Raw genomic sequence first — 24,034 nt, forward strand, 5'->3', positions numbered from 1 at the left:
ACCAAGGAAAAACTAGGGGTTGGAAAACCCAGGTTAGAAGAGAAACCCAGAGCATCCTATGGTCATGCAGTCCTTCGACAGCTGAGGGATACAAGCACACCAACTGATGATCAAATGCTGGCAATGCTTCTGCATTTCTTCTTCTGAATGTTAACCAGAGACCTTATTAAGGGTGGTCTCTCAGCCATGGCATATGCTGGGAACATCCCCAGTACACCTGAAATTAGAACCTGCTCACAAGCAGGATAAACTGATAGACTCTAAGTCAAGAGCCAAGCGAGGCAGATGACCCTTCAGTGAGGGTGATGCCCACCACTGCACAAAGGTGATTGCATAGGGAAGGACTAACTACAGCTGAAGAACTTAATTTAAGTCTTACTCTAGTCTTCTCCACAAGGCTGAAAACCATCTTTACAGAACCTACTTATGCTGAGAAAAGGAGCCTTTTTCTTCTCCATATAGAATCATTCACTGTCATTGACAGTGGGTCAGAAAGCCATCAATAACCCTGAAAGAGTATTCAACATCTGGAATGCAAGAGCCACCAGATTATATTGACTCCATATTTCTGTCATTCTTACTTTTTAGGGGAAAAAAATTAAAATCATTGACTTCCCAAGTGGCATTTAATTCAACTGCTGGTAATGGCCTTCAGTGTCACAAAAAGGTCACAAAACTAAGAGTAGGCTTAACTGACTGAGAGGTTCCTGCTTAGCCCTGGGATGGGAGTACAGGTATATACGAAAGCATAGCTCAGCTGCTCATAGTCTAGCAGACATGCATCAGAGAATAAAGTGGGCTTTTTAAGTGAAAAGTAAAATGTGGTAATAACTTGCCTAACTGCAAAGGTAGGCTTGCAAATGTGTGACCTGTTATGTGTAGACAACCAGATTTTAACCTTATCTCCTGAAGGCACCCCCATATTTATGTATAATATTTATATTAATAGCAGCTTTTTAAATATAATTAAACTAAGAGAGCAAATCAGTAACAGTGGATGCTAAAGAGATTTCTGAATTTCTTGTCTGAAGAGACTTATGTCAAATAGCAATGACACATTTCATTAAATTGCTTAAAGATTTCTAACTGGGTCATCTGAAATTTCACAGATTAGAGAATTCTTTTGTATACATGTATTCTTTGCTAAGTTATAAAGGAGCATGGTCCTTTGAACCTGATTTGTGATTGCTTTCTAAATCAAATAGTCACATCTAGGTGTGTAAAATGCTGCAATCTATGTTCTCAATTTGAGATCTTTTGAATCTGATATTCTGTCATACTTTTTTGCACAAATTTGAGTAATGAAGGTATGGCGAGATAGAAAATTTGGTTTATATTTTTTCTTTTCCTCCGTAAATACCTCGTAGCAAAAATAGTTGTGGTCTTTAGATCTTGTAAGAGATGATTTGCACTAGCAGGAGAGATTCAGAGATCAAAATAGTTCCCAGCCTAATTAAACATATTTCAGAACTTAAAGGGGGAATGTAATTTGGCTGATAAACACTGAACACCACAAAGGAAAATGAACTCAGGAACTCTATGTTTGTATAATCTCATTATTGTTACTGATCATTAATGTGTTACGATGACTGCATTTTAACCAGTGTATGAGGAGCATGATAGATTTCTAAGTCATGATGTATTTATTAATTAAAATAATATCCAGTAGTTACTTTTCCTTGCTTTTAGAAAATGGAAAACTTAGTGTGCAACTAGTACAAACACCCAGTCTTGCAATGATGCTGCCAGAAGGTATCTTTGATGGAATGCAACAAAAGAATCCAACACTCCCTTTAACTGGGCAGCACTTGGAATATGCTCTGTGGGAAGGGGATAAGACATGTTCTGATAACGACAGGTTCACACAATCACAGACCAGTTCAGGTTGGAAGGGACCTCTGGAGATCACCTGGTGCAACCCCCCTGCTCAAGTAGGGCCACCTAGAGCTGGTTGCCCAGGACTGTTTCCAGATGGCTTTTGAATATCTCCAAGGATTGATACTACACAATTTCCCTGGACAACCTGTGGCAGCGCTCGATCACCCTCACAGTAACAACATGAGAAAGTGACAAAAACTTATGAATTGTGCCATAAGGGATGGCTGGATTTCACAGATGGTTATGGGAAAATTCTGCGAGGGCTGGCCATTTCTCACAGATAACTAAAAGACTCTATGAGGGACCTTTTGGGAAGCACGGTCTTTCAAGGGCCAACAGCACCTATGTGGTTCTATACAAATCTGAGATTACCTAAGAAACAATATCAAAAATACCAAATTTGGGTAAAGATGTAGCAAAACTGGGACCAATGGAGAAGTAGTAATCAGAGGTGGTTGGTTTGCTTGAGAGGGAATGGGGTAAAGGGGAAAAAAAGGGAGATGGGAAAAGTTCCCTGAGGACCTGTCAGCCTCACCTCTGTACCTGGGAAGATCATGAAACAGTTCCTCCTGGAAGCTATGCTAAGGCACATGGAAAACAGGGAGGTGATGCAAGACAGCCAGCAGGGCTTTACCAAGGGCAAGTCCTTCCTAACCAGCCTAATGGCCTCCTATGATGGAGTGACCACATCAGTGGACAAGGGAAGCGCTATGGATGTCATCTCTCTGGAGTTCTGTAAGGCCTTTGACAGGGTCCCTTAGAACATCTTTCTCTCTCAATTGGAGAGAGATGGATTTGATGGGTGGACTGTTGGGTGGAGGAAGAATTGGTTGGATGGTCGCACCCAGAGGGTCGTGGTCAATGGCTCAATGTTCAGATAGAGATCAGTGATGCGTGGTGTCCCTCAGGGGTCCATACTGGGACCAGTACTCTTTAATATCTTCATCAATGACATAGACAGTGGGATCAAGTGCACCCTCAGCAAGTTTGCAGACAACACCAAGCTGAGCGGTGCGGTTGACGCACCTGAGGAACGGGATGCCATCTAGAGGAACCTGGACAAGCTGGAGTAATGGGCCTGTGTGAACCTTGTGAGGTTCAACAAGGCCAAGTGCAGGGTCCTGCACCTGGGATGGGGTAAGCCCCAGTATCAGGCTGGAGGATGAAGGTATTGAGAGCAGTCCCACTGAGAAGGACTTGTGGGTACTGGTGGATGAAAAATTGGACACGATCTGGCAATGGGTGCTCGCAGCCCAGAGGGCCAACCATCTCCTGGTCTCCATCCAAACAATTGTGGCCAGCAGGGCGAGGGAGGTGATTCTGCCCCTTGACTCCACTCTGGTGAGACCCCACCTGGAGTCCTGCCTCCAGCTCTGGAGCCCTCAGCACAGGAAAGACACGGACCTGTTGGAGCAGATCCAGAGGAGGCCACAAAAATTATCAGAGGGATGGAACACCTCTGCTGTGAGGACAGGCTGAGACAGTTGGGGTTGTTCAGCCTGGAGAAGAGAAGGCTCTGGGGAGACCTTCTTGCAGCCTTCCAGTAGCTAAAGGGAGCTTAGAAGAAAGATGGGGACAGACTTTTATAGTAGGTCCTGTTGCAATAGGACAAGGGATAATGGTTTTAAACTAAAAGAGGGCAAATTTAGACTAGATCTAAGGAAGAAATTTTTGACAATGAAGGTGGTAAAACAGTGGAACAGGTTTCCCAGAGAGGTGGTAGATGCCCCATCCCTGGCAGCATTCCAACTCAGGTTGGATGAGGCTGTGAGCAACCTGATCGAGTTGAAGATGTCCCTGCTCATTGCAGGGGTGTTGGACTATATGACCTTTAAAGGTCCCTTCCAACCCAAAGATTCTGTGATTCTGTGAAAAGGGGGAAGGAAGGGGATCTAAAGGGTAGCTGATCCTAAGATCAAGGATATTTATGGTCCATGTCAGACATCCCTGTACCCAATTGCAGTAGGTTTCAGTAGCGAAATGAATCTATTCTTTCCACCATCAGTTGACTTGCTCTCATGGCCAGGAGGGACCTTGTGTCTTCCCTTGTGTTGGGTGGAGGAAGCCTGGGAGCTTTCTTCCTGACACCCACCAGGGAATGCTGGGATGGGACAACTAATATCTGACCTCCACAGCCTCCTGCAAGAGACGGAGGCAATCCATACCATTGATCCACTCTTCTACATCAAAATTACACTGGTAGATAAATCAGTTAAACAAAAGATGAAGTCAAACACCATATTAATGCTCTTAAATAATTTAAAACAAGACCATAATTACTGAGACTACTTTTTTCTGATCATACTACTGAAGGATGAAATGTGATAAAAAGTCCTCATGTCAGCTTTACATTGATTTTGTACAATCTCTTTTCAGATGTGTTCCAAACAAAATCTATTATAGAGCTGACATAGGAAACTCAAAAGCATTTTTCTATTTCAGGTACACGCCTTCTTGTAGAGAAGGCTTCATACATCACACCTCTCTGCATGCTAAGAAACAGTATTTTTTTTGTTGTGTGACAAAGATCCAAACAAGGAAAGCAAAACTAACTTTTGCAGAAAAGCTGTTTTGCTTCATGGGATTTTCCCTCAGGAAAGCTATACCTGGTATATATTCTCAGTTTCATGATTCTTAGTCTGTGTGCACCTCCTTTTCTTACAGTAAAATTAAAAGTACGCAATGATTTTGGTGTCTTGGAACAAAAACAAGATACATCCCTTTACAGATCTAGCTGAGAAATCTGAGTAAGCCAACAGTTGCATTCTCCATCACTATACTGCACACAATAAAAGATATAGTATATTCTTAAGCCACTGCCATTCCTGCTTACTTTTTATTTTATCAGCGTATTTCACAAGAAAATTAAATCCACCATGAAACTGTGAGGATACATACTTAACGTTACTTTGAAATACGTGGAGATCCTGCTTTTGACAAGTCAGTGGTCTGCACAGTCCCCAGGAAGAAAATTGTAACAAACACTAGAATAGTGGGAAGCACTGATGCACCTGACTGCTCATTGCACTTGCCACTGTTTTTCAGTATTCGATGTCCTGCTGCAGGAGAAAGAAGGAATCCAAACCTCATTTTATAAAAGAAAAGATGTAATATGGAACTACATTCCAGCAATAATGATAAGCAAAGAGGTCCCTGCATTTCCCTTTCATCAGCTGCTCAACTGGTAAATTGCACTGTACCCTGTTCCATCTTTCACCCCATCCTGAGCCATGGCAGTAAAGGGTTTGGAAATTCAGTGAAAGAGTAAGAAGAAACTGTACTCTGACAGCAAAGGACTCCGTGCCTTTTAGAAAATTAACTGCTATGCCAAGAGCTGAGGTAAAATCTAGGAACTGTGTGAGGAATTATCTGAGAATGACGCAATACTGAACAGCAATTTTCAACAGTTTCCTTTGCCTTCTCCACGAGAGTGATACAATTAAAATAATCTTAGTCTTATTGAGACATGGGGATGCAAAAGGCAAAGTATGTTTACTGGAGCAAGGAGACACTGGGAAAAAAAAATCAAATAATAGAGTAAATTATTTCAGGGCAAGATTTTATTTAATTGGGTCCTATGTTTCCTGGACCAAAAATTCTGTTCCTCTGCTCATGTTTCCAAGTGAACACTGCTAGCAGAGAAAGCATTTTGTCCAAATACCATTTCTGCTGGATTTATAAACCTCCACTGAAGATTAAGCCTCATTTCAGAGCATGCTACTCTCATCTGAGCCTGTAAAGATCAATGGTATTATCGAAGCTGACAAAGCTTGACCTCAAAGTCCTGAGATTTGACATGGGAAGGGATGTAAAAATACAGATCATTTGGGGTGACTGTGAAAATGGTCCCGGCTGACAGCAAACAAGCCCGTGGGTAACGGGATTTTTACTCACTCTCTGAAACTTATTTTTGCTTTTTAATGAAATCCGTCATGAGATCAGATAAAAAAATTGGATACTTCAAACATGCGGATGTTTGGCTCATCGGTTTTAGAGTTTAAAAACTGCTGATCAACAACCGTATTTATGGAATGGAAACGAACCTGTTGTACCTGCCAGTTATGAAACATGACTATTTATATAACACACAAAAAACCACAGTGACAAAAACCAGATTCTTACTATGACTAAATCAAACACCAAAGTGCGTTTCTCGAACATCCTTGTGAAGCACCCAGCTCCTGGAGACGGCAGTCACAGGTGAGATGAAAAATAACCATAGAAATAACAGCCCTATTAGTGCTGCCAAGGTATGGATGAAATAAAAACGGCACCCACACCCTGCAACATCCTCACATCTGTAACAACAAACTTTCACAATGAAGTTGAAGTGGCAGGAATGGGACTTACCATCAACAACACCCTCCTGAAGAGGTCCATATCTGCTGCCTCTGTGAGCAGGTGAATGCTGGTAACGTCTGCCCCGCCACGGTCGGCTCCTAAAGAAACCTGGCTTGGATCTCCTCCAAAGCTAGCGATGTTCTGCTGCACCCACTTCAAAGCTGCCAATTGATCCAAAAGGCCAGCATTTCCTCTCGCCTCAGGAGAACCTATTGTGGAAAATAAGTAAGTCTGAAAAGAACTAAAATTAAACATTTTAAGTTTTTATTAATGTTACATTTTTAGCAGCTCCTGCAGCTGAACCTTGACAAAACTGACACCGGAGCTTAAAAGCCTGAAGTCTTTTATAAAGTCATGACTATATTAATAGACTCCATTTCAGCTTTGACCACTCCAAGAATTTAAAAGAGCTAGAATTCAGTGCTATAGTTACCATGTATTAATTCATTATTACCATCATTAATTCATTAATCCCTTGAAATAATCAGATACTTTGAAGACTTCCCTACCCAAATAACCAAAAGTTTCATATCATAAGCATGATGCAAAGCCAGAGTAGAGGGCTCTGCGGTCTGCACCAATACTTAGGCTAGGATGCAACTAAGAGTAACTAAATATTACTCTGATTAATTTTCAGTACTTTCAAAAACATCTGATCAACTCTTTCTCCAGATACCATTCTGCAGGAGTTTTTTATACAAGCCCCATAACATAGCATTAGTGTATTTCATTACAAGACCAGAGCAAGCTAATAAAAATACAAGAAATACATAGAAAGCTAATATAATTAGTGGTTCTTCCAAATGCAGCCTTGGAGGTGCCTAATTGACTGTCCCGATTATAGGAAAATAACAATTCGAATTCTAGTCTTAATTTGGACATCTCATGGCAGGAGACATAAATCGAGGCTCAAGTACCCATAAATTGAGGCCATGAGATTCTTTTTCTAAATAAATAGCTTGATCTTAAAATTAATTAAAAGCAAACAAAAAAATCAGTGTGTTTGCCAAATGCAATCGACTGTTTCCCTGGAGTATACCTAATTGCATCTTTCTGCTTCCTAGATCCCTTCTACACTTACCTGCCTAACCAATCATTTATAAGTCACATCATCTTTCATTTCTTTACACACATACAAATACTATTTTATAATCTATAATATCTCAATATACATCCTTTGAGATTGAGCTGTGCCTAACTGATAGAGATCTGAATTACATGTATTCAAATATTTGTTCCCATGAAAACAAGAGAAAAATAATTAATCATGTACTCTCCATGCGTAGCTATCACCACTGAAAAGACTGCTTTCTTTTCAATGCTAATCAGTGGTAACCTGATACTTTGATTAATAGGAAACTAATGCTGAAAGCATCTAATTATGCAAACCCTTAGGCAAGCTTAATTTTATATCAACAAAAGCAGAAATAAGTAATTCCTACACAGTCCCTAAGAAAGGAATAGAAAATGATTATTCACTGTCTACTTCTATTCTACTGTCTACTCCATCTACTGATGGAGTCATCATCACTGGAGGTGTTCAAAAAATGTGTAGATGTGGCACTTCAGGACATGATTTAGTGGGCATGGTGGTGTCGGGTTGACGGTTGGACTTGATGATGAATTACTGAGGTATCATAGAGACCTATTTAAGCAGCAGAATAGAATATAGAGGAGACCAGACTATTGATAGCCTTGCAGATGTTACAGATACACACATCATAATAGCCATCACCATGAGTGCCCTTTGAGTGGGACAGCCAAGAACAAAATGGCTCCAGAAACTACAACCTTCCATCTACACCCATAGTTTCAGATGATCAGGCCAAGCCAGTGAAGTAATGGAGGAAAAAACTTTCCCTGTTTTAGTTTTTAGGGGATTTTTAGTTTTTTTCTGCACACCATGACCAGTTCCCAGGGTTCTCAGTCCAGCAGTAAACCCACTCTACACTGTTAAAAAGGAAATCTCATTTCAAGGGCTTGCTGCATGCCTCATGAGACCTCCCCAGAGAAAGTGAAATCCATGTAAATGTTTTAGCCACACAACGTGCCTCATTACCGGTATACTAAACAACAAGACCGAGGAAGGAAATATAACCAGTTCCTTCTGCCCTGGCAAAAACCTCAGTCAGGCTGTGAAATGCACCACACTGGCGAACAGATGCATGCACAGACATTCACAGTAGTTAGACCAAACGAAACGTCTGCCAGGAATCTTTTCCACTGCTTGAGTGATAGGACTGGATAAAAATCTCATAAGTGTTTTTTTTGCGGGAAAAGATCACATTCCTGGGGACCACAGGAGAATGAAAACAAAATGGTGACCAGAAGGAAGCAAACAATGACAAACATATGCATTTCTATTATTACCAAACCGGAGAACAACAATAGTGTTAAATTTAAGAATAAAGTCATCCTGTTTTATATGACTTCATGGACTCTTAAAAGAATCAGGCCTAAAGACATGACTGTCTTCTCCATACTCTTGCCATCTGTATCACTAGCAATTCACCTTAACTTTTCTGGGTGCAAAGTGAGAGGTAAAAGCACTAGTAAGAATGTGCATCACTTTTTGCAACATTAATGGGTAATAGCAAATTAAATTAAACATCCTATATACTTAGAAGAATAAGAGCTCTTTCACTGCTTGCAAAAGTCCTGACAATGAAAGACCAAAACAACAGCAAAACAACTAACAAAAAAAAAAACCCCACAAAAAAAAGAAACTCTGTTGTTTTCACTACTGTTCCTCCCCCAAAATCTCCATTTAACATCTTCATTTCTAGTTTTGCAATTTATAACAAGTCAACATGAGAGGGTTGAGCATTTAGTTGGACAACGAAACTGGTGTTGCTCACTTTTGTTTGTAACTTCAGGGCCTTCTAACAGTCCTGCTGCTAATGTCCTCACAGTCCTAAGGGTGAGATCCTGCCCCCTTTGAAACTGATGGCAAAACTTCCAAAGGACCGGGATTTCTCCAAGTCTTTCAGTAAGAACGGAAACATCACTGGAATATCATTTGAGTCTTGAGAAAAAACTTTATAGTGTTTGACCCGGCTTGATAACCTTCACTGAAAATCCCCAGTGGCTACTGGTCATGTACAGAAGGAGCCAGAGGTACTCTACCAACCTGTGGTGGAGCAAAGAATAGATCTTGCAGTGGGAGCATTGCTCACCAGAATGGGTATGACTGAAAACCCATGCTGACAGGGAGCCCGGTGCAGATATACAGACAGCTCATCACCACATGGACTAAAGGGGATATAAGGGAGACAGGAGTGTGGCACCGAAGGAATTTTAAGGGATTCCTATGAATGTGGTATTTAGTCTGCTCCAGTGACTCTTGCAAAGAACTTTTCCTACTTGCTCCAGTTACCTCTGGAGCAACAGGATTTTCCCAAATGCACACCAAGGGTTTCCCCCAGGGGAAGAGGCCAGGAAAGACTGCACTTGTCCCTGGCTGCAGCACAGAGAAGGAGAGGGCCTCCGAATACTCCCTACTGGTAATAAATCACCTCTATTTGAAGGTTTGTACCAATGCAAATTCAGGTACATTCAGCTCATGACCTGACTTTTTGGGACATGTGTGCAGATGCCTATGAAAAAGAGCCTGGAGAATTTTTCTGATCCCTAAATTATGGGCCATCATATAAATACTGCTATACAATATTCAGCCCAGCTACCAGTTTCCACTTAGGAAGAAGGCTGGGTGAGATTCACAGGGCTGAAGGAGGTTAATGGGTAACGCGTGGGCAGGGCTGCATAATGGAACTTGCACAGCAAGTATCCACGCTGCATTAGGCTCTAGATAAAATGAAGCCACGGTATCACTTTCATAAGCATCGGGTTTGCACTGGTGAAAACAATGATTCTTTCCCCAGATACACCTGTTACCAACCTCATATCTAAATGAGTAAGGAGTTTGTAGTGCCAGGTCTCTAGTTACTGAATGAAAAACAGTCTTTGCTGGGAGTGAGCTTTGAACAAAATTGCACAACAGAGGAAGGAAACAATAACCCATAGTTGCAGCTATAGCCCCAGACTAGGCAAAATCCACCCAGCATCACTAGCAGTAAATACTCAAAAGAATCATGAGGCAAAGTATGTAGGTCCTGTATTTGCAAACATGGCAAATATAACCTCCTAAAGGTTATAAAGGTACTAAAATACCCACTAGAGAGACCAAGGATTGCCACAAGACCGATGGAGCCAGAGCTCCACTTGTGATTGTTGCATTTTCTCTCCATGGCTCTCTACCTTAAATTCCCCAACCACAGACAGAATTGAAAGATGGTAGAAAGAAAAGTGTTCCCTAGTTGCTTAAACAGGCAAATCTAATAAATGACAACATGAAAAAAAAACAATCCCAAAACCAAAGGTTTAGGGAGATGTGAATGTGCTTTTTCATGTGTACATGCCTCTTTGCACAAGATAAAATCCTGTATGTAACAGGAATTTATATAATTTTTAATCGCAATTGGTATTAGGAGGCAATAGGAGAGCAAAAGCATTCTTTACACTAGCATAGGGGGAAAGGATGCAAGCACAGAACACGCGAACGTGCAGTCACATCCAGGACAGTAAAAGGGGCTAAGAGAATTCAAATTAAACATGCCAAGTCCTTCAGAGGAGACATCAGGTTGAATTACTGAGGGACCAACCAACTGTCTTTGTGCTGTACTTTCCATACACTCATGTCCTTCTTACCATTAACCTGCAGTCATCCCTCTCTGCCTCTTCGGCATGCTGACATGGGCACAATCAAGCATTAACAAAATTCCACAGATGGAACAGCTGGAAGTTGGAGACATTGCAAACCATATCCACAATGACAGGCCACTGACATTAGCAGGAATTTTAATGCCTAACCTATTTTCATGTGCGTCTGCAAAACCCAATATCCACAGTTTCATCTGCAAACAGAAGTCCAGCCAGTGCTTTGATATAGATGCTTGGGTTTTGTTTGATCTTATCCCTGTTTGTTCTTGTCCCTTTGCCTCCAGTCTCTCTCCTTTCTCTTCAGATCAAGTGCCCATCACTTCTTGGCCATTTCTCCCCCAAAAACAGTGAAAGATACAGGTTCCTCAACTTTAAAAAATAACTTACCTTTTAAAAAAAAAAAAATCAGAAACACAGGTGTTACAGAATGCAATTTTGTCTATAGTTGTGTTTGTTCTAGAAATCCATGACTTACCAGTACTAAGGAAGCCAAAAACACCGACCCGGTAGTTCGCTGTCACAACAATGACGTTACTGACGGCAGCTAGGTATGATCCATCTATGGCTGTCTTTTCCGCCCCAGCGTTGTAACTCCCTCCATTGTGGAAGAACAGCAGCGCTGACATATTTTTGACCTGTTGTGACAACCAGGTTAATATTTCTGTAGCCAACTGCTTTTGCAGGTCACTGATGAGAACACAAGCATCTTACCCACTAACATCATCTAAGCCATTCATAGCTCTTTAACAGTGGCCATAATGAGTGGCTATCTGGCCATCTGTCTAGAATTCTAGGGCTGAATTATCCACAATGACCTATATACCATTAAAGAGGACACTATGTCCAGCATAAATAAGATTTAATGGCACCACTGTGTTCCACCAGCCAACAACTCTACCAGGTTAGCTCAAGGCAGAACCCTCCTACTGACTTGGCCATTGAGCATGTGGTGGGCTTGCTTTTGGTGTAACATGTCCACTTTGCACAAACCCGTGGGAAAAGCTGAAACAAGTGGGAAAAGCTGAAACAAGTGGGAAACAGGAGAAGAAAAAGGCCTCTTGGGTTGTTTCATCTTCAGCGGGACTAACTCAATAGCTGTGCAGAGCTACTTCCTACTCTCCAGTCTTCAGTGTTTAAATACTGGCTAGCCTAAAAAATCTCATTTGACAAGAGCTCCTCCTTGCCTGTTCACCCCACATGGAGGTTTTCCTCTACTAGTTATATAGAGGAGTCCTGCAGAGAGGACTGTATCTCAGCATGGGAGAGACTCACCTCCCATGAAGCACAGAGGGGGTCTGCCCCAGAGAATACAGCAGGACTCCCAGGATGGGAAGAAGCTGGTGCCCATATTACCACTCCTTGCAGAGCTACCCAATTTTGTGCAGAAATGGAGGCTTTTTCTCAAAGGAGCACCACATCTGGGTGGACTCTCTCTGCACAAACAGCAGAGCTGCCGCTGCGTGACCAGCACAAAAGCAGAACTACCCAGGATACCTCAGCATTTACCAGCAGATTACAGCTCTGTCAAGATGACACTTAGAAGAAATACCAGTGAAACATATGAAGGGGTTTTCTTTTGGCTTTTTCCCTTTTTTTTTTTTTCTCCTTTCCCGCTGCAAAAAGCAGAATAACCTGCTCCAAATACTAGAAAGGTTTTTTCAGAGTGTAATCTCGATTTTCCGTTCAGCACTTTCATGTCCTATTGCCCACTTCGGGACCCTCCTGAAGGAGGCTCCTCTCTCCTCTGCTGATCAGCAGGTCACACACACCAATTCATCCCTCTTTCTGCTTTGGTAGATGGTGGTGTTTTTCAAAGAAGGGCTGGTGTCCCCTGCAGCAGCATCACAGTACGTCTGAGGTTTGTTTTTCCCTGCAGCTAGAGGGTATTGGGCTCTGTTGCTGTTATTTTCTGGATGGAGCTTAGCTAAACACAACAGTCCCATCTGCTCTGGCACAGGATGTCTCCAGCAGAAACTGTCTCTACAGGAGAAGCGGCAGGGAAGTGATGGTTGCAGCCTCCTGCAAAATGACAGGATAGGAGGCGAAGTCCCCTCAGTTGCCCTTAACTGTGTGTGCTCCTCACTTATCTATCTGAGAATCACTTCAGAGGCTTCTCGTGAACACAATGTTACCAAGAAAACCCCAGAAATTACAAGCACTGAAACATGCTGCTCACTCTCAGGAACTTCTGCTCCTGAATAGAAATTGCCCAATTCACAGTGTCTTGTCCCCGGTTCCCATTTCTGCACTGCATGCAGCAGAGAGAGACATGGGGGGATGGAACAAAGAATGAATCTGTGTTGACATGGAAATTCATTCTAAAATACAACCACATCAAGCCCATGTCAGCTAAAATGATGTTAAACATGATGCTGAGCCTGCGTCATCCTGTCAGCTCAGCATGGTTAAGCCTGAGTTTCTAACTAGGCATCTCCTACCTATCCAGCAAGACCTCCATCTGCCCTGTAAGTTGTATATTACATTATGTGGAGCGACTGTACGCAATGGTCTAAGTGATGAAATGCTTAAGAAAGGAAAAGATGGGAAATAAAAGTTTAAAACAGCAAAACAAAGCCTGCTGCAACAGATACGGAGCAATTTGGGGGAAGATTTAGCACTGGGGCTGCGCCTAATGCCAAGTGTCTGGATGTAGCCTTCCCATTTCTAATCTGCATCAAGCAAATACAGATCTCTCTCCTATGTAAAGGTAAACTATCATGAAAAATAATTAGGGTTTTAATCCCAAGGCATTTCAATCTCAGAGCTCATGGATTTGGGCATTGGAGATGAAGGCTATTTAACATAATTGCCTTCCCATTTCTTATTAGCTGTTTTAACAGCCTCGCACAATTATTTTCATGCTATAATTGAACTGTGCCTCACAATATGAGATGTTTAATATCACCTATCTATATATATATATATTTGGTCGCCAAATATATATATATATTTTTTTACTATATATATATGTATTTTTACTATACATTAGCTGCTGGATAATTTATTTTGAATATAAGTGAATTTCCCCTAAGCCTTGTTCTCAATCAAATTCAATGAAACACTGCAATTAAATCTGTGAGGCAAAAGAGCTGTCAAGGCAGAAGAAACACAGGACCTTAACTAAAGCCTGCTGGAGTCAGTCTCTTCACCCCCCACCGCTTGGTACCAGGCTTAGATGCAGCACCGCCAGCATCAGTGCCAAGCTGCAGTGGGGCACACGTGGACCAATGCTGGGCAGAGTGGGGCCAGCACATTCCTCATAGACAGGCCATGTCTGCCACATAGCTACTGCCCATTGCAGCATTTTGCTCCATACTTAGCAACAAAACACAGACAGTTGCACTTTGAGGTGTAAAATCTGTGCAAAGACTTCCAGCTGGGGCATGGTCAGATGGCTCCTGCTGGCTTCGCTAGCACAGGGGTGTCTTCTACAATGGAGCCACTGGGCTCCCCAGGTCTCACACCTGTAGGGGCTTAGGTCCCATGTGCAAACCCTCAAGGAGTTCCTTGCAGGAACCTGCAAGTCAGCTGGAAGTCTGAAAGTCTTTATAATATTCAGAATCATCTTCTCTGTCCTCCTGTAAAACATTTAATGAGCTACTTGGCAGGGATAGATTTAAACTCTACCGAGCCAGGCAACATCAAGTGCTTTTACTACTGTACAATATTGCTCTGTAAAGAATTGAGTGCAACAGGGATGATGCAATGAGGATGAGAATAACACATGCAGGGGATGGGACAAGAGGAGAGAAGGTGCACTTTCTATTTTTATTTAGTGGAGAATTTCAACTCTTGATCTTACATTTGAGCCCTTTGCAAATCAAGCTGAAGCACAGCTTTACTTTGCTAGTGTGACAGGTAGCGATGGTTATAGGCGGAAAAAAGTCTCTCAGAAGTGCCAGTTTTATTTGGAGGGTTATGCGGTACACGTAGCTTTGGAAGCAAAATGAGGTGATGTCATTCACCTTCTTCACTGCTTGACAGTTAAGGAGTCCTTTGGTGGCAGGCAGCAGTCCCCGCACCATGCTCTTGTTCAGGCTCAAAATGCTGCTGAACGACCTCTGCAGTCGCTGCTCTCCAGGAGGTTTTGTATTCAGTATTTACTAGTTAATTTAACTTTCCATGGGCTGAAAACATATAACTATGGCTTTCTGTGTGAGTAAAAAATAGAGCTCACCACAAAAAGCAACAGGAAAATGCCATGCCTTCTGCTCCCATCTACTTCTGCAAAAACAGAAGTTTTGGTTCTCTCTTGGGCTAGACTTGCGCATGTGAAACTGATTGACTTGACTGGACCTACTTCTACCTTACACCTCTACACAAGACAAGAGGGATCCAGTTCTCAGTACCACTAAGGAGAAAAGACAAGCCCATTTAGTCTATCAGACAGTAGAAAATACAGTGCTTTCAAGTAGGTTGCTTGAAAGCAGCACTTAAGCAGATCTGGCAAACTGCCTGGGACAGTGACCTGATGTTTTCAATAAGCGATGACTGCACTCAAGGCAAGATGACGGTCTGGTGCTGCAGGGAGAAAATTGCTGGTCTTTCTGATGATTAAAAGAACCTTCAAGGGACTCTGTGTGCTGCTGTCACATAGCTAGACCAGCTCTTTGCAGTATGACAGACTCATAAATTTCTATTATACCTACTGTCACCTTCTGAAAATTACCAGTACTGTGGAAAGAAAAACTCTGTTCCTGTGCTCTGGGCCCACTCTTTGATGGGAGTCACATGTTATTCAGCACCTTTATCCCCAGCTGCCAGGGGTTTGGCCAATCATCTAAACTTGGCTCTAACTTGAAGCTTTATTTTATATCTGTTTAGAATGAGAAATTCAAGAGCTTTCAAATGACAATTTCTCAGATTGTACCACTGGCCCCATCATCTTTAAAATATCTATCTGTATGCTCTGTGGGCTGGGCACAAATCTAGCATTGCTTGCTACCCTCATTCTTCAACAGCTCCCACAGATGTCAACAGGGGAACAGTAAAGATGAGGGTGAATAATCCCATCTGCTGCTGCTTGACTGGTAGTGTTGACGTTGTATTGCGTTATCGTCTCCTGGACAAACAGTCTCATTTCAGGGACATTGCTGTCGCAGTCTTTAATTTCTCCTCCTTTGCTGTCACTTTGTTCTTGTGTTTTGTTTCCCTCTTTGTCCCTCTTTTATTTCTAGCTTTTTAATTTTCTACCCTCCTACTTACCCAAACACGGCTCCCTGGAAGCCTACAGGGAATACTCTTGCACCAGTACAAACAACAGAGTGCTTAATTTAACTTTGCAGGGCTTTGTGAAGACCACATGAAAAACAATCATTCATGCCAATTAAAAGTGCTTTGAAAAGACACAGTGCTCAGCTACAAAATAATTCAACTCATCTCCTACTTACAGTGGTGGCAGGAACAAAGACATTCAGATATAGGCAGTCTTCACTGACAGAGTGTGATGGGGCCTCTCCATCTCCTGGCTGCCAACAAGTTGCCCTAGAGACACGGATTGAGAAAATTACAATCAAAAGGCTTGTACTCTTTCCACTGCTGCTATTTTCTTACATTTTGATGCATTAAGTTTATACAGTCTTTAAATCTATAGATCTGAATCACATTTAAAACTATGCCCACTTATACCTCAGTAACAAATACGTGGGTTTGTATACACATATAAAAATGCAAAAAACACATTGTATTTTCAGGTCTGTAATTCTTCCCTCAGAAAACCAGCACCATTTAAAAAAGATTAGAACTTGAAAATAAGCCTTCAGAAAACTCACACTTTACATAAACTGCACAAAATTAGCACCAGATATAAGAGGAGCAGGACGGGGGGTCTCAGGCACAGACCCCTGCTATTGCCTGCACACCTATGTAATCCACTCTTTTGCTGAAATGTCAACTATTTATTTTAATTTCTAATAGTCTGTGGGCTACATTTATTTATATTGACTTTAATTTCTAACGGTCTGTGGAAAATATGGTAAGTTTAAAATGTTAACGCATTTTTAAGTCTGTTTGCTCTAAGCATCGTAGCAGACCATTAACAGTGCTCAGAAATGTTAAAAGTAACTTTTCAATAGGAATTCAGCCAGCCAGCCACGTACAGAAAATAATTTTCTGGCCATCGTCTGTATGAGATTCATATGGTTGAGCTCTCCAAGAATCAAGTGGATGACTTTTGCAGTTCAGACATAAGCTATTTTGAAGCCAGTTCCTTCTACTTCACAGCCATATTTATATCACATAATGAGTTATAGAAAAGCATCACAATTTATTAAGGAAGAAGCCAAAAGAGGCTATTGAAAAGACAGTAATATCTCAAAGAATTATTTCTAAATTATCATTTTTAATACCGTCGGTGTAAAATTTTACACCGACGGTGTGCAGAATTTAGTAGAAAACTGCAACAAAAAGGACCAGCTTTAATGCAATTCTACAAAATCTTTCCATAAGGGAGGTTCCCAGGATGGTGATATCACTCAGTAGTTTTTACACTGACATAGAGAAGCACATCATCGCCAACCAAAACTGCTCAAGCAATTTTTGGCAGACAAAATACTAATGCCCAGGTAGGAACCCGGCCAGGACAACAGGTCTAACACTATTAATCATACAGCTTTCCACAGGGCAGCAGGAATCATTACCCATGCTCATGGCAATTTTTTTTCTTTTTTTTTTTTTTTCTCCTCATGCTGGGACCAACTCCAGGGAAAGGCTGCCACCTGCTGAGGCAAGTCCACAGCTCCTCCAACAGCTGGATAGGCTTTTTGGTTGGTTTTGTTTGGTTTCTTTTTCTTCTAAGTCTTTTATCAGGTCCAGGCTGATAAATAAACATTTCCCTTCTATCAGTAATGTCACTATGCTAATGTGAATTTCTTGTCTACAAATATTACGCAAGACCAATATATATCCTAAAAAATACATATGTCAACACTTTCTATACAGAGAGAGTGAGGTCCCTCTGATTCTCCAAGTGCATCTCCATGGCATTAAGCTCAAGGAATTATCTTTTTTAACCTTAAATGCATAATAGAAGATAATGGCCAAGTCCTTCCTTGGCCTAAGGAAGCACTGAGAATTCAAGAGAAAGGAGCAGATTAACTAAGGTCCCTAAATTGCTTTGAAAATCTCAGCCAGGCTGCTCATTGCAACACCAGGTCTTCAAAGAAAGTCCACAGAGGCAGATGGCTCTTACCAAAGTCCTAGCAGACACCACGCAGTGGCTGCAGACACAAAGAGCTGATGGTGTGCGTCTTAACCCAACATCACTTTGCATGAGGAAACAAAAAGCCACATCTCGCCAGATCCCTCCAGTGTACATAAGGCTGCATGGCTACTGTGGTGCTGTTAACACCTCCACAACTCAGGGACAACCTGAAGGATGAGCCCACCAAAGGCTAGATGCTCTTTCAACTCCTTAAGAAAATGCTGCATCTCTTTTCACTCGGTGTGTCACAGGCTTTGCTAGACACTTCTAGAGACAAATCCTGAGTAGTGGAAGGACCAAACAGCTTCCACACAGTGATAGGTATCTAAATCTGCAGCCTCAGGGTGTGTTTCCACCAAGGCAGGTGGTGATTCATGTCCAGCTGCAGGGTGCCATCCTCCCAGCTCCCTTGCAAAATCTGTCATTTGCTTAACCATGTAAGCTCTTGGCCAGATCAGCTAACTCATGTAGTTCATCAACAACCACATGACAACCACTCCCAGTGCCAGGACTGAACAGGACTGCATGGCCAGCTGTGGCTGGAAGAATAAGAGAATCTCAGTAGACCTCAGGTCTATATTAGCCACCTTGGAAACTCAGGTCACTAAAGCTCAGCTATCAGCTCTGATTTCTGCAACTCCCTCTACAGAAAATTCACTCAGTCCTTCCACCAGACTGTCACCTTTTGACTGTCTTGCACCTTCAATCTCCTCTTTTTGTTTCTATCATTTTTTTCCCCTTGCTTTTTATTGATAGTGTCCTGGTTTCAGCCGGGATAGAGCTGGTTTTCTTCACAGAAGCTAGCGTGAGTCTATGTTTGGATTTTGGATGAGAAACTGTTGATGTGCTAATGTTTTGGGTTGTTGCTGAGCAGTCAAGGACAGTCCAGCTTCTCATGCTGCCCTGCCAGCAAGGAGGCTGGGGGTGCACGGGGAGCTGGGAGGGGACACAGCCAGGACAGCTGACCCAGGCTGGCCAAAGAGATATTCCCTACCATATGATGTCATGCCCAGTACATAAACTGGAGTTGGCCGGGGGGGCGGAAATCGCTGCTCGGGGACGGGCTGTCGATCACCGGGTGGTGAGCAATTGCTGTATTGGGCATCACTTGTTCTTGTACATTCCTTTGTTGGTATTATTATTGTTATCACTGTTGTTTCTTTCTCTCTTTCTGTCCTATTAAACTGTTTTTATCTCAACCCACAAGTTTTTTTTTCCCCAATTCTCTCCCCTGTCCCGCTGGGGGAGGGGGGAGTGAGCGAGCGGCTGCGTGGGGCTTAGTTGCCGGCTGGGGCTAAACCATGACAGATAGGAATGCATTGGGTACCTGCTCGTGTGTATCAACTTCCTCTGTACGTATGCAGCATGGCTTGCTCAAACGGGTTTTGTCTGCTCTGTATTTTGCTTTCTATTATGTGGAGCTGGGATGCACTGTGAGAAAGACCCTTTAAAAACACTCTCATATCTTGTTTCATTTCCATTTGCTGGGAAGGGGGGGGTTAAAGAGAAATCCACTGTCCTGACATGTTCCACAGCACAGATACACGAAGTAGTGTGACCCAAACCCTCTTTTCTTTAATTAAGAAATACACATTCACAATTTGTCATTTTGGATCCCCAATGCAACAAAATTAAGACTCATATCAAGACTAAATGAAAAACAAACATGCACACAAAGGGTATGTCCATAGAGTGCCTCCAACCCAAACTCACTGAACAGTGATGTCTGTACAGCCCTGGAGAGCCAGGGCCAGCCAACAGAAAATATTAGACACTTAGGAGAAATTTAGCTCATCTGCTAATACAGTTCCTAGTCCTTGTTTCCTCTTAAAGCGTTACCTAAAATGTTTATAACTTCTGTACTTCTGTCTAAGTATTTGCCTTTCAATACCTTTTGGACAGAAAAGACTACCTGGGTCCTTTAGCCTGATCTCCTAGACACTACTAGGCAGAGAATTTCTACATTATGCCCACAGCTTCTGGTCACATCAGCATCAAATAGCCCCTGTTTGATTAAATACAAATTTATGGCTCAGCTAGAGCAAAAGGTATTTGTATAAACACTATAAATACCTGTATAAATACTCAAAATGAAAATGGATTGACAGATGTCAGTCGATGGGGAGTTATGTGTTGCTTCAAGGCAATGGACTGGAATCTGCCTTTTTTCTTGACATGCTTGTGTGCATTAACATATACATGGAGAAAATATTCTTTTTGCTAAACAAAGTCCCAAACTTGTATTAATCCATACCCTATAGGTTCTTTTGCAAGAAAGGACATGAATATCGTGGTCATCACTCTAGCTGATTTCACAGACCTGGATGGATAAGCACTTCTGCAGATGATCAAAGGGGTTTCTTACCGAGCCACAGTAGCATTCCAGATTTCCACCCAAGCAAACGGTTCTGGAGGACTGAAGCGCTTCTCTGCAAGGGGAGGTGCAGCATATGGGATCCCTAGGAACTGGTTGATATTTCTCCACTCCGAGCCAACGTGGATCACCTGGGATTTGCCCATCAGATCTCCATGGGATGGGATGTACACAGATGGGGTTAAATCAGATTCAGAAATGGGCAGGAATAAATCTATTGGGGCGGTTGAGGGGGAGGAAACAGAGGAAAAATAATTTGCTTTTTCAAGTTAGTATCATTTCAGAAATGAAAATTAATCCCATTTCCCTTAATTTTAAACTGGTGTTTAATTCACTTCTTTAAATGAAAGATAGATACATTTGTGTTATTCTCTCCCTATAAAATACTTCATGCTATCCTAGATGTTAGCTGCTACAAACATTTAACTTCCCAAACCCTTACTCAAACATTTCTTCCAGATCAGACATCACATTAGAATATAAATCTGAGCATCTCTACAAAAAGGGAGAGAGATTTTCAGACTTCCCCACCCTGCCAGCTCTAAAAAGCACAACGTTAAACCTTTAAACATTTTTAGCAAGTCAAAGAGAGGAAAGATAACCACACGGCTCATTGGTTTGAGCTCTCACCAGGGAAGAGTTGCACTTGTCACCTTTCCAGTAGCCGCTTCATCATGCAAGACAGAAGAACTTCAACGGAAGGTAATAAGCACAACCCATGTCCAAATTCCATACAGTCCTGTGTAGGGACTGCTATTCTTGAAGTGGGAATCATCAGTGCAAGTGCTCACTTTAAGTCAGGCACATGTGTGCTTTTCTACATGCCAGAGAGGGGAATGCAAGCGGGTAGGGTACCAGAGGGTCATCACCATATCTTGCATTACACTCTATTGTGAATACGGCTGTTTTCTTCCACAGAACTTATGCCAGTATCTACATTTTAGATCAAACATAATTGCTATCTGAATTTATTTTTTGTTCTGCAGAAAATTCTGAAAGATTGGGGGGTTATAGTCTGATCCGAATTTCTTTCCTTTTTATATGAGGATTATCTGAATCCTTGGCTATCTATCCAAAGAAGAGGTTTTTCAATAATGCCTTACCTTAAAACAGAGCTAAATGATACCTCATACTATTTCTCTCCTAAAACAATGTATGTGATAGGCAGGAACCAAATTCTAAGTCATGTGACTAAAACTGAAACTGTACATAAATATACAAACACATAAGTCTAGCTTTTATCAGTCTGTGATTTTGCTTCACTTGACCATGACAAAACTCCTATTTCCATCACTGAGTTTGAATCTAGAAGGTTCTCATTGATTTGTCAATTCTTCACAGAAATTTCAGTGAAGAGAAAAGGAAATATTTCTTCCCTTCCCCTTTATTGTTACCTGGTTTTGAATTACTTCTAATAAAAGAAATAATGAGTATTACATGAAAAGTAAGTATCTTTTAAAATCAAGGGGAAAAAACAACAAAACTTAGAGTTAACAAATAAGTACATAACCAAACAATATAATTTTTACCTGTCTATACAACTTGTATTTCTTTCTTAAATCATTTTCACTTCTTTAAAATAGTAGTCCATCTTGGTTTAGTGTTTTCTGTTTATTTGCTTTTGTTTGTTTGTTTTCTCCAGAGGTGGTCATTAAGACTTTCAATTGACAGTGGGTTTTCAACACTCCTTGTCTTATTCTCAGAGTTTAAAAGGAAGAACATATAGAAATATCTTCTCCAGATGAAAAGGAAGGAGCTGGACTTTCCTAATGTTTTTTTGTTTGGTTTTATGATTCTGTACTTTCCAAAATATCCTTCATAGACTAGATGTTCTTTATTACATCTGCTTCAACACTAGACAGTAACAGTGTGACTTCATGCATTTTAATAAAAAGTATTTGGGGATATTGTCCCATCCCACTTGGTTGTAACTCCACTGAAACCACAACGGACAATTGTCTAGGAGACATCCATATTTCTTTATGTCTAGTGAGGATTTCCTCACTCTTCCATTCACAGGAATTGTGTACAGAGTACCACAGTTGAGTTCCTTCCTCCACAGCCATAGCGTGTTCTTACCTTGTCTCCTATAGATATATGTAGCTGGCTCTTTCAGTAAAACCCAGCAGCTGTGCCCTTGCAGGCCATGTATGCACATCTGTGTATCAGGGTAGAAAAGGCATCTTATTGCTGAAGGCTGGATTTCCAGTGTAACCACTGTACATGACTGGTTCTTTGAACAAACTGTGAGGTGAAACAAAGAAAAAGAGCAGAGTATTTTGTATGACATTGTTACAAGATGCTTGAAAGAAAGGTTTTACAACAGGTCAAGCAACAAAGATATGAAGTAGCTCTAAAGCAGAATAATGGGACATAAATGTCCCCAGATTCCCAGAACATTCTCCAAAATAGCCAAAGGACAAAAGGTTATATTGGCTTTAAAATGGAGCAATACAGCAAGAGAACCGGTAGGTTTTAGGAGGAGAAAAGCATCTTCTAATAAAGTACTGAGGACCTCAGCTGAATTCAAACAGTCCCCAGGGAGCCCCAGGGAACGGTTTCAGAATAAGAAAAGTGATCCTCTCACTCATCCCAGTTTGTACTCAGAGGTGGATATCCACACTTTTCCTTTAGAAAGACTCCTTCAAACATTTACAGGAAAAGGTAAAAAACAGTAAGTTACACTGTTCACCTTCATGAGGGCCATCTACTGCAAAAAGTGGAACCATTCCAAGGACCATCTTCTGCAGCAGGTGGGAACTTCTCCTTATTTCTACCACTCTTCAGCACTGAGGATTTGCCAGTCATGTGAAGTTAAAGGACCCTCTGCTTTCTATTCAGGCTATTGAGTAAAGCAGTTCCCTTATTGATGAGCTTCCCTTAACTGTTCTTTAGAAAATAATTACATCATCCTTTCATTATTCACTACAGTATTCTCCAAATTGTACAATGCCTGGAGAAGTAAGAGATCTCTGTGTCCAAGAGGTGTGAAAATTATGCAATCACTGTATGGTATTTTATGTCTATTGTATCTTTCATTAGATAAATGACTTCAGGTGCTTTCTCTCAAATTCAGAAACAGTGGGGTAATCTTTAAAAATAAGTAAAATCAGTGTATCTATGTCAGAAGGTAGGAGGAGGGCTGTTCGTGGTTTTTCAGGCTCACAAGGCAGTATTTTCTGTATAGCTATGAATAACCATTTCTTACCGGATAGACAAAAGTCTCTGGCAGTGGAGAAGTCATTGGATATATCTCTACTAACGTGCACAACTTCAAAGTTTGAGATGGATGAATCCATAAGAACAGAAGACACATTTAAGGGTTGCCATATATCTGAATAATCTGTAAAATGAACCATAAAAAAATAATATAACTAGAGGAATCAGTAAAAACTTCAGAGGAAAATAATATAGAAGTAAAGCATTGCGGAGTTCCCCAGTGAAAGGTTTTCACCTTCCTTTGCATCAAATGGGATTAAGTGAAATAGAATATTCAGAGGCCACTGGTTGACTAGAGGCTC

General features: G+C 41.5%; 1 protein-coding gene across 1 annotated transcript in view; it reads right to left on the reverse strand.

The window, feature by feature from the left end:
- Nucleotides 1-24,034, reverse strand: part of TG (thyroglobulin) — a gene marked incomplete at both ends in the record, with an annotated part of 165,338 nt that overhangs the window by 64,102 nt on the left and 77,202 nt on the right. Inside the window, 6 exons of the mRNA XM_082014969.1 lie at nucleotides 6,229-6,428; nucleotides 11,414-11,573; nucleotides 16,329-16,422; nucleotides 20,505-20,727; nucleotides 22,593-22,757; nucleotides 23,722-23,856. Of these exons, the coding sequence (XP_081871095.1) occupies nucleotides 6,229-6,428; nucleotides 11,414-11,573; nucleotides 16,329-16,422; nucleotides 20,505-20,727; nucleotides 22,593-22,757; nucleotides 23,722-23,856 (977 nt within the window). The remainder of the gene's footprint in view (nucleotides 1-6,228; nucleotides 6,429-11,413; nucleotides 11,574-16,328; nucleotides 16,423-20,504; nucleotides 20,728-22,592; nucleotides 22,758-23,721; nucleotides 23,857-24,034) is intronic.

Source organism: Phaethon aethereus, assembly GCF_964289735.1.
Source record: "Phaethon aethereus genome assembly, chromosome: 2".
NCBI lineage: Eukaryota > Metazoa > Chordata > Aves > Phaethontiformes > Phaethontidae > Phaethon > Phaethon aethereus.